The sequence below is a fragment of the Capronia epimyces genome (assembly GCF_000585565.1).
Source record: "Capronia epimyces CBS 606.96 chromosome Unknown aczIQ-supercont1.4, whole genome shotgun sequence".
NCBI classification, from domain to species: Eukaryota; Fungi; Ascomycota; class Eurotiomycetes; order Chaetothyriales; family Herpotrichiellaceae; genus Capronia; species Capronia epimyces.
The window spans coordinates 2,545,467-2,559,074 of NW_006912907.1; the positions used below are offsets into that span (position 1 = coordinate 2,545,467).

The 13,608-nt window shown below is 53.3% G+C and overlaps 6 protein-coding genes across 6 annotated transcripts; 3 read left to right on the top strand and 3 right to left on the bottom strand.

Moving 5' to 3' along the window:
• Positions 1 to 212: 212 nt before the first annotated feature.
• A1O3_05551 (oxidoreductase) lies at positions 213 to 1,987 on the bottom strand (the record flags this gene model as incomplete). The annotated part of the gene is made up of 2 exons (XM_007735671.1): positions 213 to 1,615; positions 1,699 to 1,987. 2 exons carry the CDS (start codon positions 1,985 to 1,987, stop codon positions 213 to 215), a joined length of 1,692 nt encoding a protein of 563 aa, XP_007733861.1.
• An 884-nt stretch (positions 1,988 to 2,871) lies between these two features.
• Positions 2,872 to 4,922, top strand: A1O3_05552 (uncharacterized protein; the record flags this gene model as incomplete). Its single annotated transcript, XM_007735672.1, has 8 exons — positions 2,872 to 2,901; positions 2,959 to 3,267; positions 3,345 to 3,505; positions 3,577 to 3,677; positions 3,754 to 4,170; positions 4,228 to 4,354; positions 4,439 to 4,667; positions 4,755 to 4,922. The coding sequence occupies 8 exons, from the start codon at positions 2,872 to 2,874 to the stop codon at positions 4,920 to 4,922; spliced, it is 1,542 nt and encodes a 513-aa protein (XP_007733862.1).
• Positions 4,923 to 5,249: 327 nt separating this feature from the next.
• On the bottom strand, positions 5,250 to 6,828 carry A1O3_05553 (uncharacterized protein; the record flags this gene model as incomplete). Its single annotated transcript, XM_007735673.1, has 2 exons — positions 5,250 to 6,298; positions 6,399 to 6,828. 2 exons carry the CDS (start codon positions 6,826 to 6,828, stop codon positions 5,250 to 5,252), a joined length of 1,479 nt encoding a protein of 492 aa, XP_007733863.1.
• Positions 6,829 to 7,311: 483 nt separating this feature from the next.
• Positions 7,312 to 8,376, top strand: A1O3_05554 (uncharacterized protein; the record flags this gene model as incomplete). The annotated part of the gene is made up of 1 exon (XM_007735674.1): positions 7,312 to 8,376. One exon carries the CDS (start codon positions 7,312 to 7,314, stop codon positions 8,374 to 8,376), a length of 1,065 nt encoding a protein of 354 aa, XP_007733864.1.
• A 217-nt stretch (positions 8,377 to 8,593) lies between these two features.
• Positions 8,594 to 9,601, bottom strand: A1O3_05555 (uncharacterized protein; the record flags this gene model as incomplete). The annotated part of the gene is made up of 1 exon (XM_007735675.1): positions 8,594 to 9,601. The coding sequence occupies one exon, from the start codon at positions 9,599 to 9,601 to the stop codon at positions 8,594 to 8,596; it is 1,008 nt and encodes a 335-aa protein (XP_007733865.1).
• Positions 9,602 to 10,080: 479 nt separating this feature from the next.
• A1O3_05556 (uncharacterized protein) lies at positions 10,081 to 12,868 on the top strand (the record flags this gene model as incomplete). Its single annotated transcript, XM_007735676.1, has 5 exons — positions 10,081 to 10,382; positions 10,460 to 10,731; positions 10,833 to 11,203; positions 11,295 to 12,040; positions 12,121 to 12,868. The coding sequence occupies 5 exons, from the start codon at positions 10,081 to 10,083 to the stop codon at positions 12,866 to 12,868; spliced, it is 2,439 nt and encodes an 812-aa protein (XP_007733866.1).
• Between the last annotated feature and the right edge of the window lie 740 nt (positions 12,869 to 13,608).

Here is a 13,608-nt window from a genome sequence, read left to right on the forward strand (position 1 = left end):
AATCATGGTAAGCGCAACACGCCTGGGTTTAGTCGATCAGATAATAACGGTGAAAAGGTCAGCGGCGGAAGGGGTGGTATGTAGTTCAGAAAAGCTAGATACTAGTAACACAGCAAGCAAATATAGTCCTAAGATGAAAGTTATTTAACCCTAAGAATGGTCTCCTGTCATGCAACATATTGATTGGGCTCTCTTTATATACAAAAACAAAATCATGCCACTGGTGCCACAGGAATGGCCTCAGGCGCCAGCTTAGGCTTTTCTGCCTCGTCAGTGACGGCGGCTGTGGGCGATCCAAATTCCATGCTGGCCCAATCGGTCTTGCTCTCATTTTCCAGCCAGGAGCTCCAGGCAGGGACTCCGCCGAAATAGAACAAAACATTGTCAGCCTTGCCCTCTATGTTTGCGCCCACGAACCAGGCCTTGGCCTTTTTGGCGGATTCCCCGAGCAAAGTGCCCTTGAATGCCTCCTCGACTTGAGCAGACCATTTCGTCACCGCGTCCTTGGACACGTCGATTTTGTTCAGTCGGTGCTGCTCCATGTGACGAAGTGTCTTGCCGATCCATTGGACCTGGATATCCAAAACCACGGGCATGTTCCCAAAAGGCACGTGAGGCCCACAGATCAAGAACATGTTGGGGAATCCAGGAACCAGGACTCCGCCGAAGGTTTCGAGTCTCTCTGCCCAACGGTCGCGTAACAGCTCACCCTGGGCGTTTTTCACTTCCATTTCACTCAACGCGCCCGTGCCGGCGTCGAAGCCCAGGGCGAAAATGATCATGTCAAATTCGTATTCAGCCCCCGAGCTGGTGCGAATCCCTTTTTCATAAAGGTCGATGGTGTCCTGGCTGATGTCAACCAGCTTGACGTTGGGCCGGTTGAAAGCCTCGTAGTAGAAGTGTCCACAGGGCGGCCGTTTAGACAGATAGGGATATCTTGGGCAGAGGAGTTCCGCCGTCGCCGGGTCCTCAACGACGGCGCGGATCTTTTGACGAATGTACTCGGACGCCACCTCGTTGGAGTCTAGGTTGGTGAAGAGATCGTCAAAGGTCTCGAAGTGGAAGTGAAAGCCGCCAGCCTCCCAGCCCGCGTCCAGGACCTGCCTGATTTTCTCCGGATCAGCCACCCCCTGGACCGTCCTCCCCGGCAGTTTCATGGCCAGACCGGAGTTGTTTGTGCGGGCATGATTCCAAGTGGCCTCGTGGTTCTGCTTGATGTCGGCCAACTGATGGTCATCGATGATATAGTTCCGGCCCGGAAGGACGTAGTTTGGTGTTCGCTGGAACACAGTCAACTGCTTGGCCACCGGAGCAATCTTGGGGATGATCTGGACTCCGGTGGCGCCAGTGCCGATGACAGCGATGCGCTTTCCATGGAAATCGATCGGTTTCTTGGGCCATTTCGCCGCCTGGTACCACTCCCCAGTGTACGACTTGAGTCCGGCAAACGGTGGGTCTTTGGGAATTGACAAGGGTCCCGTCGCTGGGAGGAAGTAGCGACAGGTCGTCGACTTGCCATCGACAGTGGTGATGGTCCAGATGTTTTGGCTCTCGCTATACTGCGCCGAGTTGATCCGTGTATCAAACTGAATGTACTTGCGCAAATTGAAATGCTCTAAAATATATTGCAATCATGTCAGCAAACCAGATACATCTATATCCTCGGATTATGGCGTGCTATGACTATGATGAACTTACCAACAACATGCTTTAAATGGCCCTGAACCTCCTGCTGGCTCGGGTAGCGTTCATGATAATTGAATTCGTCCTTCATCTCCGGTAGGAAGTTCAGCCGGTAGACCCAAGCTTCACTGTCGGTTCGTGCTCCAGGATAAGAATTCCAGTACCAGGTGCCTCCGACGTCTGATCCGGCCTCAAAGCACTTCACGCTCAGCCCGATCTGATCAACTTCCCACAGTGACCGAATGCCACTGAAGCCAGCGCCGACCACGATGACATCGTAGTCCGCACCCTTGGTCGACGTCATGGGTGTTTAGGGTCTATCTTGATCGATTCAGGCGGTAGGAAAATGAGAAAATCAAGGCAAGATTGCAAACGGCAAGGCTCTATCATCTGAAAGAAGCCTTTTGATTTCCAGCAGCATTATATGACGGCAAACACCACTGGTATCGTTCACCATCCTCCATGCAGTGGGAGCCACCCGTCGGTCTTGGCCGTAAAGAATGACTGCTTCGCTCGGCCCGCGGCCGACGAAGACAAGAAGCAGTGGACTAACTAGTCCGGCCCGGTTGGGGTTGGTAGGAGGGTGTGCCATGTATCGGATATCCGAAGGTACCCCACAGAGTACAAGTATGTTGGGCCATGTTAGCCAGCCAGCCTACTCGTATTATCGGTTCGATGAGAACCACGATATTGGCGGGGACTCCGGCTGGGGCACTCCGTATCCATCTCCAGCTCCATCTCCAACCTCTGAGGTCGGGGTCAGCTGGAGGAGACCCGGGCTTCTCCAGAGTCCAGGCTGCTGTGAGTCCGGACAATCGCCTCCGGCTTCGGCACCACGGCCGAGACTAATTCTGGGGTTTGGGGTATCTTTAAATGATTACCACGCTTCTCGACCCCGGGCTTGATCCTCTGGGGTTAGGGGATACTTCGCTTGACGTGCACTGCCCTGAATAGATCAAGCCATTCGTTTCTTTCATAGCAGGCTACACCGCACTCATCCAAATACAGCTTTAGTCAACGCCTGCCTCGGCCACCACCGAAGTACCGTCGCAAAGTCGACAGGCGGTGTTAGTGTCTACATATGTAGCCTCGAAAAACTCTGCAGAGGATGCTGCCCCTTTCTTCTTCTTCTTCTTCTATAGGATCTGTAGTCAGTACTTCAACGACCAGCAAGACAAGAGCGCAGCCATGGAAACATATACCTGGTACAATATAGCGGTAAGTGCAAGAATCATCCTGTGATATCGGGCAAGACAGTAAACTGATGGAACGAAGGTGGTGTGTTTTGCAGCTTTTGGCTCCCTCTTTACCGGTTATTCCCTTGCCGTCTTTGGCTTTACTATCGGTCAGCCGACCTTTTATACCTCGCTTGGGTTGGTAGGAGACTCAAGTGCTCCTGGATACAGCTACACCAACGATATCATCGGGGCTGCCAATGGCGTCTTTTTCGGTACTGGCTTCTTTGGCTGTTTTTTGGCCGGCTGGGCTGGAAACCGCTTTGGACGAGTGAACGGGTTCCGTATCGCGTCCGTGACGGGCATCATCGGAGGTACCCTTCAATGTGGATCGCAATCACCGGCGATGGTTCGTTCATATCCGTACAGATCATGTCTGTGGTGCATACGGCATCACCGCACAGGACTAATGAAGGTCCATCACAGTTCTTGGTCGCACGAGCGGTGGCCGGGCTGGCAGCAGGACACACAATGGCAGCCATGCCGACCTATTTCGCAGAAGTTTCTCCTCCTCATTCTCGAGGCCTGATTACAGGTGCACACGCAATCTTCATCAACTTGGGCTATTGCACAGCAGGATGGATTGGGTATGTGTGGTGTCCTGTCACAGAATGCTAGCCACTGATCGCTGATCACTGACCCTGCATGTATCATATAGGTTCGGATGCTACTTCACGCCTGCTTCCGAATTTGCATGGCGGTTTCCCTTTGCCGTGATCATCATCTGGAGTAGTTGTCTTCTTGCAGGATCCTTCTATGGTGCGTCGTTGCTGCTTCTGTTCTCTCAGCAAACTCCAAATCAATTGCAAGTAATACTAACCACGATGTACTGCAGTACCGGAAAGCCCAAGATTCTTGGTTCAGCATGATGATCATCAAAAAGCACTAAAAGTCCTGGTCCGACTTCATCATGATCCGCGTGATCCAGATGACACATTTGCTCACCGAGAATTGCAGCTGATCATGGATAGCTGGGAAGCGGAAAAGGAAGTGGTCCGCACTGATGGTAGATGGCGACTGTTCACCAAGAAGGCCAACCGTCAGAGACTACTTCTTGCCTGGCTGGTGATGGTAGGGGGCCAGAATCTTGGGCCATTGGTCATCAATACCTATAACGTCTTGCTCTACGGTTCGCTTGGTCTTGGGCCTACGACTTCGCTGCTCTTGTCAGCAGTGTACAACACGGTGGGATTGGTCATCGCTTGCATTGGAGGCATGATTGCCGACCGTCTCGGGAGGCGAAGAGCTTTGCGTGAGTATCGCCCATCATTTTCATGAGTAGACCTGCTAATCATTGATCTTTGTATAGTTTCTGGCTATGTGTCTGTGACCTGTGTCTTTGCGGTCCTGACGGGAATGATTGCCAAGTACAATACCACACCAACAAAGGGTTGGGCTGCTACAGCTACCACCTTTATCTATATCTTCGTTACCTGGTAAGACTTCATATATACCCACAGCTTGGTGCAAGCCAGGGCCTGGTAACTAACCTTTTGCCCAATCCATTGGGAAACAAACAGCTACAACTCATTTGTCGATCTCAACCAGTTCACCTTTGCAACCGAGATATTTCCCACTCATGTGAGGACTCAGGCATCTGCCATCGCCATCAGTGGGTTGTTTCTGACCGACATTCTCTGGTTGAATCTCCTGCCAACTGCTCTGGCTACCATTGGCTGGAAGTATTATCTGGTGTTTGTCTGCTTGGCTGTTGTGCACACCATCTACTTGTTCTTTTATCTTCCAGAGGTATGTTCTTTCTTACCCTTCCGATACCCTACTATGACGGGAACTCTTTCAACGATCATTACTAATCATTGGCATGTGTGGCTGCAGACGGGCGGCTGGCACTTGGAGGAAATGGACCAGGCCATGGCTGCTGGTCCCGGCCATTCTCATTCCCAAGCTGAAGAAGTTGACCTCGCTGAAAAGAATCTGGGTGGTACAAGCCATGTGGAAGCTCCTTCTACGGCCAATGCTGTACACATCGAAGGAAAAGAGTAGTAAATACGGGAGGGCGAGCTTACATGAGTCGAGCCGTGAAAATGCAAAAGATTGGAAACAGGATCCTGCTACCTTTTCGAAGCAGATGCGAGGAATCCAATCGTCAGGGAGACGCTTGCTGGTACTCAAGCACAGAATGTAATTCAAATGGATCATTTCTATGCCCATACAGTCCTGCAGGGTGAATTAAAGAACACAGTACGTCTCCGAATGGGAAATTTATACACGTCTTAGGCCAAGTTTACAGACCGTTATGATGGCATTTCAAGGTATTCTGCTGCACAAATACTAGTAGCACTACTCTGATAACATGCCACGGTCTTTCAGCTAAGCAGCCATGTTAATCAGAACCGTCTTGGGCTCAGTAAATAACCTCAAGGCATACTCGCCAAACTCACGACCGACTCCGCTCTGCTTTTTGCCGCCAAAAGGCGCCTGCATATTCTGCAAGCTGACACAGTTGACGCCGACGACACCGGACTCCAGAGCAGCAGACACGCGCAGGGCTCTTGTAATGTCCTTTGTGAAGACGCCGGACATCAAACCAAACTCGGTGTCGTTGGCCAATTTCAACACCTCTTCTTCGGTTTCGAAGGTCTTGATGATACTGACGGGACCGAAGATTTCGTTGCGGTAGATCTCGGCGTCGTCGCGAGGGTTCAGGAACACGGTGGGTTCCATAAAGCACCCGGTCTCGCCGTACTGGTTACCACCCACCACCAGCTCGGCCTCGGCTCGTCCACGGTCGACCATCTGCTTGACGCGCTCGAGCTGTGCCTGGTCGACCATGGGTCCCAGTTTGACGGTGGGGTCTTGCGGATCTCCCATATCTTGGGCTGCGGCCTTCATCCGGGTTTTGTACTCTTCAATGAATCGATCCGCGATGCTCCGCTGCACGTAGACGCGCGATGCCGCCACACAGAGCTGCCCGCTGCGGGTGAGGATGGCGTTGATGGTCCAGGTGAGCGCGTTGTCGAGGTTGGCGTCGTCGAAAATCACCGCGGGACTCTTGCCACCCAGCTCGAGCGTCACGCGTTTCAGGTTGCTCATGGCCGCCGCCGTTTGGATCTTCTTGCCCGTCGCCACGGACCCCGTGAAGCTGACTTTGCGGATCTTCATATGCTCGGCCAGGAGCGCGCCCGTCGATCCGGGTCCAGTGATCACTTGGATGACTCCGGGTGGGAAACCGGCTTTCTCGAAGAGGGCCGCCACCGCCAGCGATCCTAGCGGTGTCTTCTCACTGGGTTTGACGATCAAAACGTTGCCCGTGGCCAGTGCCGGTGCTGCCTTGAGGAAAAAACACGCCACAGGCGCATTGAACGGGTTGATGGCCGCACAAACCCCCAGTGGCTCATGTCGAACCAATTTCACAAAACCTATGGTCCGAAAAACCCATGAATCAGTCAGTCAATTATATCGACAAGAGGATCAGCAACAAGACACGATCTGTCCTTTCATGCAGTATGGCTTGCTTACCATCGTCAGGGGGAAAGTAATCGCCCTTCTGCTTGTCCGTCCAGCCTGCATAGTACAGCACACAATTTCGGATATAATTTCGCTCCCGCACAGGGGCCAGAGAGACGGGGATGCCTGATGTCAGCGAGTCCAGGGTCAGAATGGGAATCAGCTCTTCATCCAACAAGGACGCCAGTTTGAGCATGCATTCGGTGCGCTGGATGGCTGTGAATTGACTCCATGGCCCGTGGAATGCCTCCTCGGCGTACTTGACGGCTGCCTCGACGTCTGCTGGTCCCGCGATCGGGATCTTGTCGGCCACCACGGTGTTGTCCTTGGGGTTTTTGAGGCTGTAAGTTTCCGTGCTCTGGGCATCGACGTACTGGCCGTTCAAGTATAACTTGTTGTAGATCCGAGGATCCAATCCTGCTGCCGAGCTGCTATCACCCATTATTGCTGCGATTTCTTCTGTATTGTAGACGGATGCAGGGGGCAGTAAGGCTGTCGTCTATGGCAATGGTTATTAGAATAACAATATGCCTCAGAAACAAACTGGTATTGCATATTAAATGCCGGTACCATGCTGGCGTTTGCCGAAGCAGTGCTGACTGGCACCTCGCCCCGAACGCTACAGGTCGCAGACTCAGGATTCTGCCAATTGGGAAGCCTCCTTACCCCGGCCCATGCCCCGGACACCCCTCCACGAAGCTCGGGCCGGATCCACCTGCTCCCTGCCGTGTTGCCGTGGCTGTTTGTACCTCGGCGAATGCCGCACCGTCAATCCCCCCCGCACAAAGAGCCGTAGGCGGTCAGACTTCGAATAAAGTCTGATGGGCTGCTATATCGGTCGTAACCTGATCCTGACCCAGGTCCGAAGAGCATTTCTTATCAAAATCATTGTTACCCAGCAAATTGTACATAGTGACCAACAATAATGACGAACGAAATGGATGTCTGGGCGCTCACGGAATGGGACACACCTCTCCAGAAGATCCGCCAGCCCAGGCCAACACCCACAGGAAGCGAAATCCTAATCAAGGTCACTCATGCTGGCGTGTGTCATTCCGACTTGCACACCGCCGAAGGGTTCTATGATATTGGAGGAGGCAAGCGATTCTACGTCAAGGATCGCGGGATCCAACTCCCCGTCGCCCTAGGTCATGAGATCCTGGGAGAGGTGGTCGAGGTTGGTCCCGACGCAGAGTCCGTCCCCATTGGGTCCCGACAGATTATATATCCGTGGCTTGGCTGTGGTGATTGTACGCGCTGTGGTCAGGAAGAAGACAACCTGTGCGCGGCGCAAAAGGGACTTGGAACGCTACGGAATGGCGGCTTCGCCGAATATGTGGTGGTCCCTCATCCCAAATACCTCGTCGACCTCGGCGATCTCGATCCTGCCGTGGCCTGCACGTATGGCTGCTCGGGAATCACGACGCTCAGTGCCGTCAGCAAGGTCATGCCCCTGCCACCGGATGAACCGGTCCTGCTCATCGGGGCGGGCGGCTTGGGACTATCGGCCATTTCAGTGCTCAAGTCGTATGGCCATCGAGCCATTATCAGCGCCGACATCAGTGACGAGAAATTGGCTGCTGCCACGGTGGCCGGTGCCTCGAAGACGGTCAACACCTCGGGGCCTTCGCCAGCCGAGAAGATTCTAGCCGCCACCAACGGACCAGTCATCGCAGTGATTGATTTTGTGAACAGCTCGGCCACCGCCAGCCTGGTCAACGGCATCATTGCCAAAGGGGCCAAGTGGGTGCAGGTGGGCGTCATGGGTGGTTCGATCGAGCTGTCACTGGTGGCCAATATCTTCAAAGGTCTGACCCTATACGCAAACATCACCGGCAACCTGGACGAGCTGCGAAGACTAGTCCAGCTGGCGAGGGAAGGAAAGCTGGCTCCGGTGCCGGTGCAGAAAATGCCCTGGGATTCGGTTAATGAAGCCATGGACTTGCTGAAAGCAGGCAAAGTGTCGGGGCGAGTGGTGCTTGTCAAGTAAAATGATTGCCCAATATCATCCAACCACCAGCCGGCAGGTACTATAGCTGAGATACCAGCAATGGCAACCTGCTGAATGTATACACAGAAGCTTAGATGTACTAGTATCCCAGTCAGACTCGGCAACCGGAGAGAAGAACTACAGCTCATGTGGTGAAACAGACTGACACCTTCTCCTGTAAAGATCCATCCAATGATAGGGATTAATACAAACAATATCAATGAGCAGTTGGAAACCTTTCCGTGACAAAGGCCCTGATGTGTGCCGCGATTTCATTAGGCTTCTCCATAGGTGACCAATGTGCACAGTCCACCACCACCTCCTTCAAATCAGGCACGAGACCTTGTTCCTTAGCTGGGATCATGATTTCCGGCAAGCAGACAGCGTCCTTGGTACAAGTGATAAACAACATCGGAACTTGAATGGCCAAGTTTTTTTTCGAAAGGGCCGCATCCGACGCGAATTGAACATTCGACGCCGTCGCCTTGTACATCTGCAAGGCCGAGGCGAAGCCGTCCGCGCCGAATTGCCGCATGAAGTGGTCCTTCCACTCGGGCTTCTTGGCATATTCCTTCAACGGGACTTCCTCGTTGCCGAGGAGAAAAGCGCGAAGGGCGCCGGGGGCACAGAACAACTTTTTCATCCAGTCTTCTACATCACCGTGCAACACTTGCCACATTCTCTCCAGGTTCGCATCCAGGATTTCGGCCGCGTCAGGCGCAAGAAAGAACTCCCAGTACGAAAATTGCGGATAGCCCCAGACTTTCTCCGTGAGCTCATTGACCGCTTGCAGGTTGAACGGCTCATCTGACGGAAGCATGTATCCCGTATTGAGCAGGATCACACCGCTGAACAAGTCCCGCTTGTGAAGATATGTGCGTTGGACGAGCGCGCTGCCCCAGTCATGTCCAATGAGGATGGCCGATTTGACCTTCTCGTTGGCCAGGATGTCTGCCAGATCGTCGGCTTGGTCTTTGTACGCGTATGCCTGAGTGTCTTGTGGCTTGTCCGTGCCCGCATAGCCTAAGCAATCGGGGACGATGATTTGATTTGGCAGGTCGCGGAGTTTGTCCACCACCTCAGCCCACAGATGCGCCGAGTCGGGAAAGCCATGAATAAAAAGCAATGCGGGATGAGCTTGGGTAGATTCATCTGGTGGAGAGACATAGTATGTGTACTTGAAAGAACGCTGCGTGACAAACGTCACTCTTTGGAGGCTTTCCATGGGTTAGGGTTAAAATCCAAAAGAAGTATAGTTGTTGAAGGCGTCAAGCAGTTGCCAGAACAGCCCCTCAGAATACGACGGCTCTTATTTACTGAGCTTTGTGACGACGAGCTATGATGTCGAGCCGGAGCGTAAAGCCGGAGCGTAGCAAGCGGAAATGTTCCCCAGCTCCAGATCATCGGGACCCCTTATAGGAAGCTAGTCGGCCCGTTTTTCCGTGTGGGGAATCCTTTCTCCCCCGGTGCTCACTGCTCGGTATTCGATACCGATATTCGGCCCACGGGGCTGTGGGTCTTCTCAGGAGTCTCCAGGTTCCTGGGACCTGGCAGCGCGAGGCTGCGTGTTGACAATCGGCAGATCTCACTTTTGTATGGTCGAAGATCAAGGGGTATAAGTCAGGCTCTCTGCCTTCCTTGTCTCCCCTTCCTCCATTCATCCATCCAACCCGGGCAGACCGACCAAGCGAAACAAGCACAAGGATGGGGGCCAAGAGCGATTTCAGAGTGGTGATCGGAGGCGGCAGCATTACCGGCCTCACGCTGGCCAACATGCTGCAGCTGTACGACATCGATTTCATTGTTCTTGAATCATATGCGGACATTGCACCTCAAGTGGGCGCCAGCATCGGTCTGTTGCCGCACGGGAACAGGATATTAGACCAACTCGGCCTGTTTGAGAAGGTCCTGGAGCTCTGCCCTCCTCTGGACTCGTTCCACTTTCGTGACAGTTCGGGCAACATCATAGCCGAATTCCGAGGCATGACCCGATCCATGTACGAGAGGTGAGTTGAGGTCGTGCCCTGGTGTTTCTTGGTCGGCAGACCAAAAGAGTGAGTCAAGCTAACTCTGGAGGGTACAGACATGGCTATCCCATCACATTCTTAGATCGCCAAATGGTCCTTAAGGTACTATACGACAACATCCGCGACAAAACCAAAGTCCTCACCAAGAAAAAAGTACAGAGCGTCGAGCTCACGGATGATGGAGTGGTGGTCAAGACCTCGGACAACAGTTCCTACCAGGGGGACATCCTGGTCGGGTGCGATGGCATCCACAGCGCCGTGAGAGGTGAAATGTGGAGGATCGCGAATGACCTGTCCCCGGGCTGGATTGCAGCCGACGAGCATGCTTGTGAGTCTAGTCTCGCCTCCGAAAATCTTCCTGTCCCTCACTCATCTGTTCGTCCCACCTGGGTTGTTTGGAAAACTGACGTGCTTGCCTGTCTTCTTCAGCCGTCCCCTGCGACTATGGCTGTGTGTTTGGAATCTCCAATCCGTGCGAGGGCATTGAGCCGGGCGCGTCCAACTCGGTGTTCAAGAAACACGAATCCTATGTCATCAACGGCGGACCAGAAGGTCGGGTGTATTGGTTCTACTTCTACAAACTGGTCCAACGCGCCTACGGTGATGACATTCCGGTGTACACCAAGGACGACGAGAAGAAGCTTCTGAAACTGCGGGAAAACGACGACATCACCCCGACGCTGAAATTCAAGCAGATCTTGGACAACCGGATCTCGTCCGTCCTGGTACCTTTGCAGGAATATGTCTTTAGACAGTGGTATTTCAAGCGCATAATCACCATCGGAGACGCCGCGCATAAGGTATGTACATCCCATGACACCAAGTTGCCAAGCTAGGCCGTCAGATGGGACGATGGGACGATGGGAACATACTAACAGAGACCCCAAACAGTTCCATCCCATCGCAGGACACGGCGGCAACGCCTGTATTGAATCAGCGGCTGTTCTGGTCAACGCTCTTCGAGACGAACTCAAGAAAGCACGAGGAGGCAAACCGACCCTGGAACAGATTGAACGCGCGTTCGCCACGACCCAGAGGTTGCGACAGGCCAGGACCGAGACGCTCAAAAGCCATTCACACGAACAGCAACGGACTGAATTACTCGACACCCCCTTGCACCACTTTGCTGCTTTCCATTTGTTGCCGTTGACCGACGTCGAGGACGTCACGTTCAATTTCTCCCGCAACATGCCGCTCGCTGAGAAGCTGATCAGCCCCAAGCTGTCTCCGGTGCCAAAACTGGTCCCGTACAAGGACGAACTCTTACGCGCACCAGTGCCTCGGGGCGCGAATAAATGGTACTTTATCGGATTCTACCTTCTGGTCGCTGCACTTGTTCACTACGGTATGTGGATTCGGTCTGCTCATTATGGCCTTGGGGACCATTTAGGAGGGATCATCCAGACCGGGAAATTCCCGGACGACCCAGCCTTCCCGCTAAAGCGCACTTACATTGGGATCAAAGCCATCGACGACTACCTCGTCTTTCTAGCTGCGGCGTATATGCCGGGCCTCAATAACTGGGACCAGAACTTCGGGACTTTACAGATGTATTTCCTCGGAAGTCTCGTTCAACCTATTACCATATGGTCCATTGAGGCATATCGGAAACGCAACGCCCTGACACCGGTGACACTGTGAGTGACTCATATCCAAGTTGTGTTAACACGACCTGTGCCTTTTGTTCAACTGTTGTTTCCTTAACTAACCATTCTAGGATCACTATTTGGTTCACACTGGTCCAATGGGCCGGCGTGGGAATCTACATGCCCATCTACTATGCCGCCTATACGTACGTCTCGGAACCGGAAACGTACTGGTGGCCACTAAACCGAGAAGTGCCGATCCAATACGCATCTTCACTGATATGGGCAGTCATGATCGGCTACACCCTACCTACGATCTTGATGTTCCTGCCCTGGAAAAGTCCCTACGCCATCCAGAACGCCGAGACGCTGTGGCAGCCGGCCCCAATGTTCGTCCCGATCATCTGCAGCATCCTCGGATATCTCTACGTCAAGCGACATAACCTTGTCCACGTCCAGCGAAAGGCCAAGGAGACTTTTCCGGACATGCCGCATCTCAAGAGGCTGTACGTCGTCAGCGGAGTCCTGGGCGTGGCACTGCATGTCTATTCGCTGGCCAAAATCGTGTCGTCGCCCAGCATGAGCTTGACCTCGGTTTTCTGGCCCGACTTTACAGCCCAACCAAAGCCGCTCGGTGAAGGTCTCAGGTCTTTGTTCCTAGCAGACTTCTGGGGCTTCTACGTCGCCACGTACGTTTGGTTGTGCATGGCCACATGGGATCTTCGACGGATGGGCCGCACAAATGTCGACATAGGGCAAGCCTCAGCACTCATCGCTTTGGCCAGCTTCGTCATTGGTCCTAGTGCTACCATGTCGGCGGTGTGGTACTGGCGAGAAAGTGCTCTGGCCAAAACCAGCTTCAGTCGTGGTCTGATGTGATCTCCCCATTTGTCCTTGGTAGCCCCGTATTGGAACTCTCGCTCATCACACCGAGTCTCCCACTAGATAGACTATTTTGCAGATAATACTCGTAGGCTCCCAATGTCAAATGCAGTGATCAAGGCTCATGACTTGTCTTCGCGTGCGTTTTCACAACCTCTTGGAGTCAGCCACACGCCAACACTGCAAGAATTCCCTCAGCTATGTCTTTGAGCGCCGTTGGAGGCGACCAAATACATTGCTCTGCTTCACAAACCAGTGGTCCGTCGATACCCAGTCGGCGGAAGGGTTGGAAAGAGTCAAATCGAAATTGCGGAAGATCGGCGGCACCAACTTTTACATCTCAAGCAGAGAGACATTCTTCCCCAGGCAGGTAGGTAGAACCGAACTGATATTTGTCAATCCACATATCTTGCCAAGGGGTAAACTGTGGCCACTCACGGCAAGATGGTTTCTGTCCATCAACTGCAATGTTGCCTCATCAGCCTCGATCCACCGCTCTGGTCAGGTCGGAACTCCTCGACGTCCTTCCCGTAGACGGCGGTGTCTGGTGTCTCTGCTGGGGTAGCCACGGATTGATGCCCACAATGGTACCTGGATGGAGGAAGAACAATGCCTGGACGGATCTCAAAGTCGGTGTCGGGAACGACGCGCTCAAGGAGCTGTCCAACAGCAGGGTATGCGCATACGCATTGCTTCCTTCATGCAGGCTTGCAGATAAGGCATGCGATGCGGTTGGC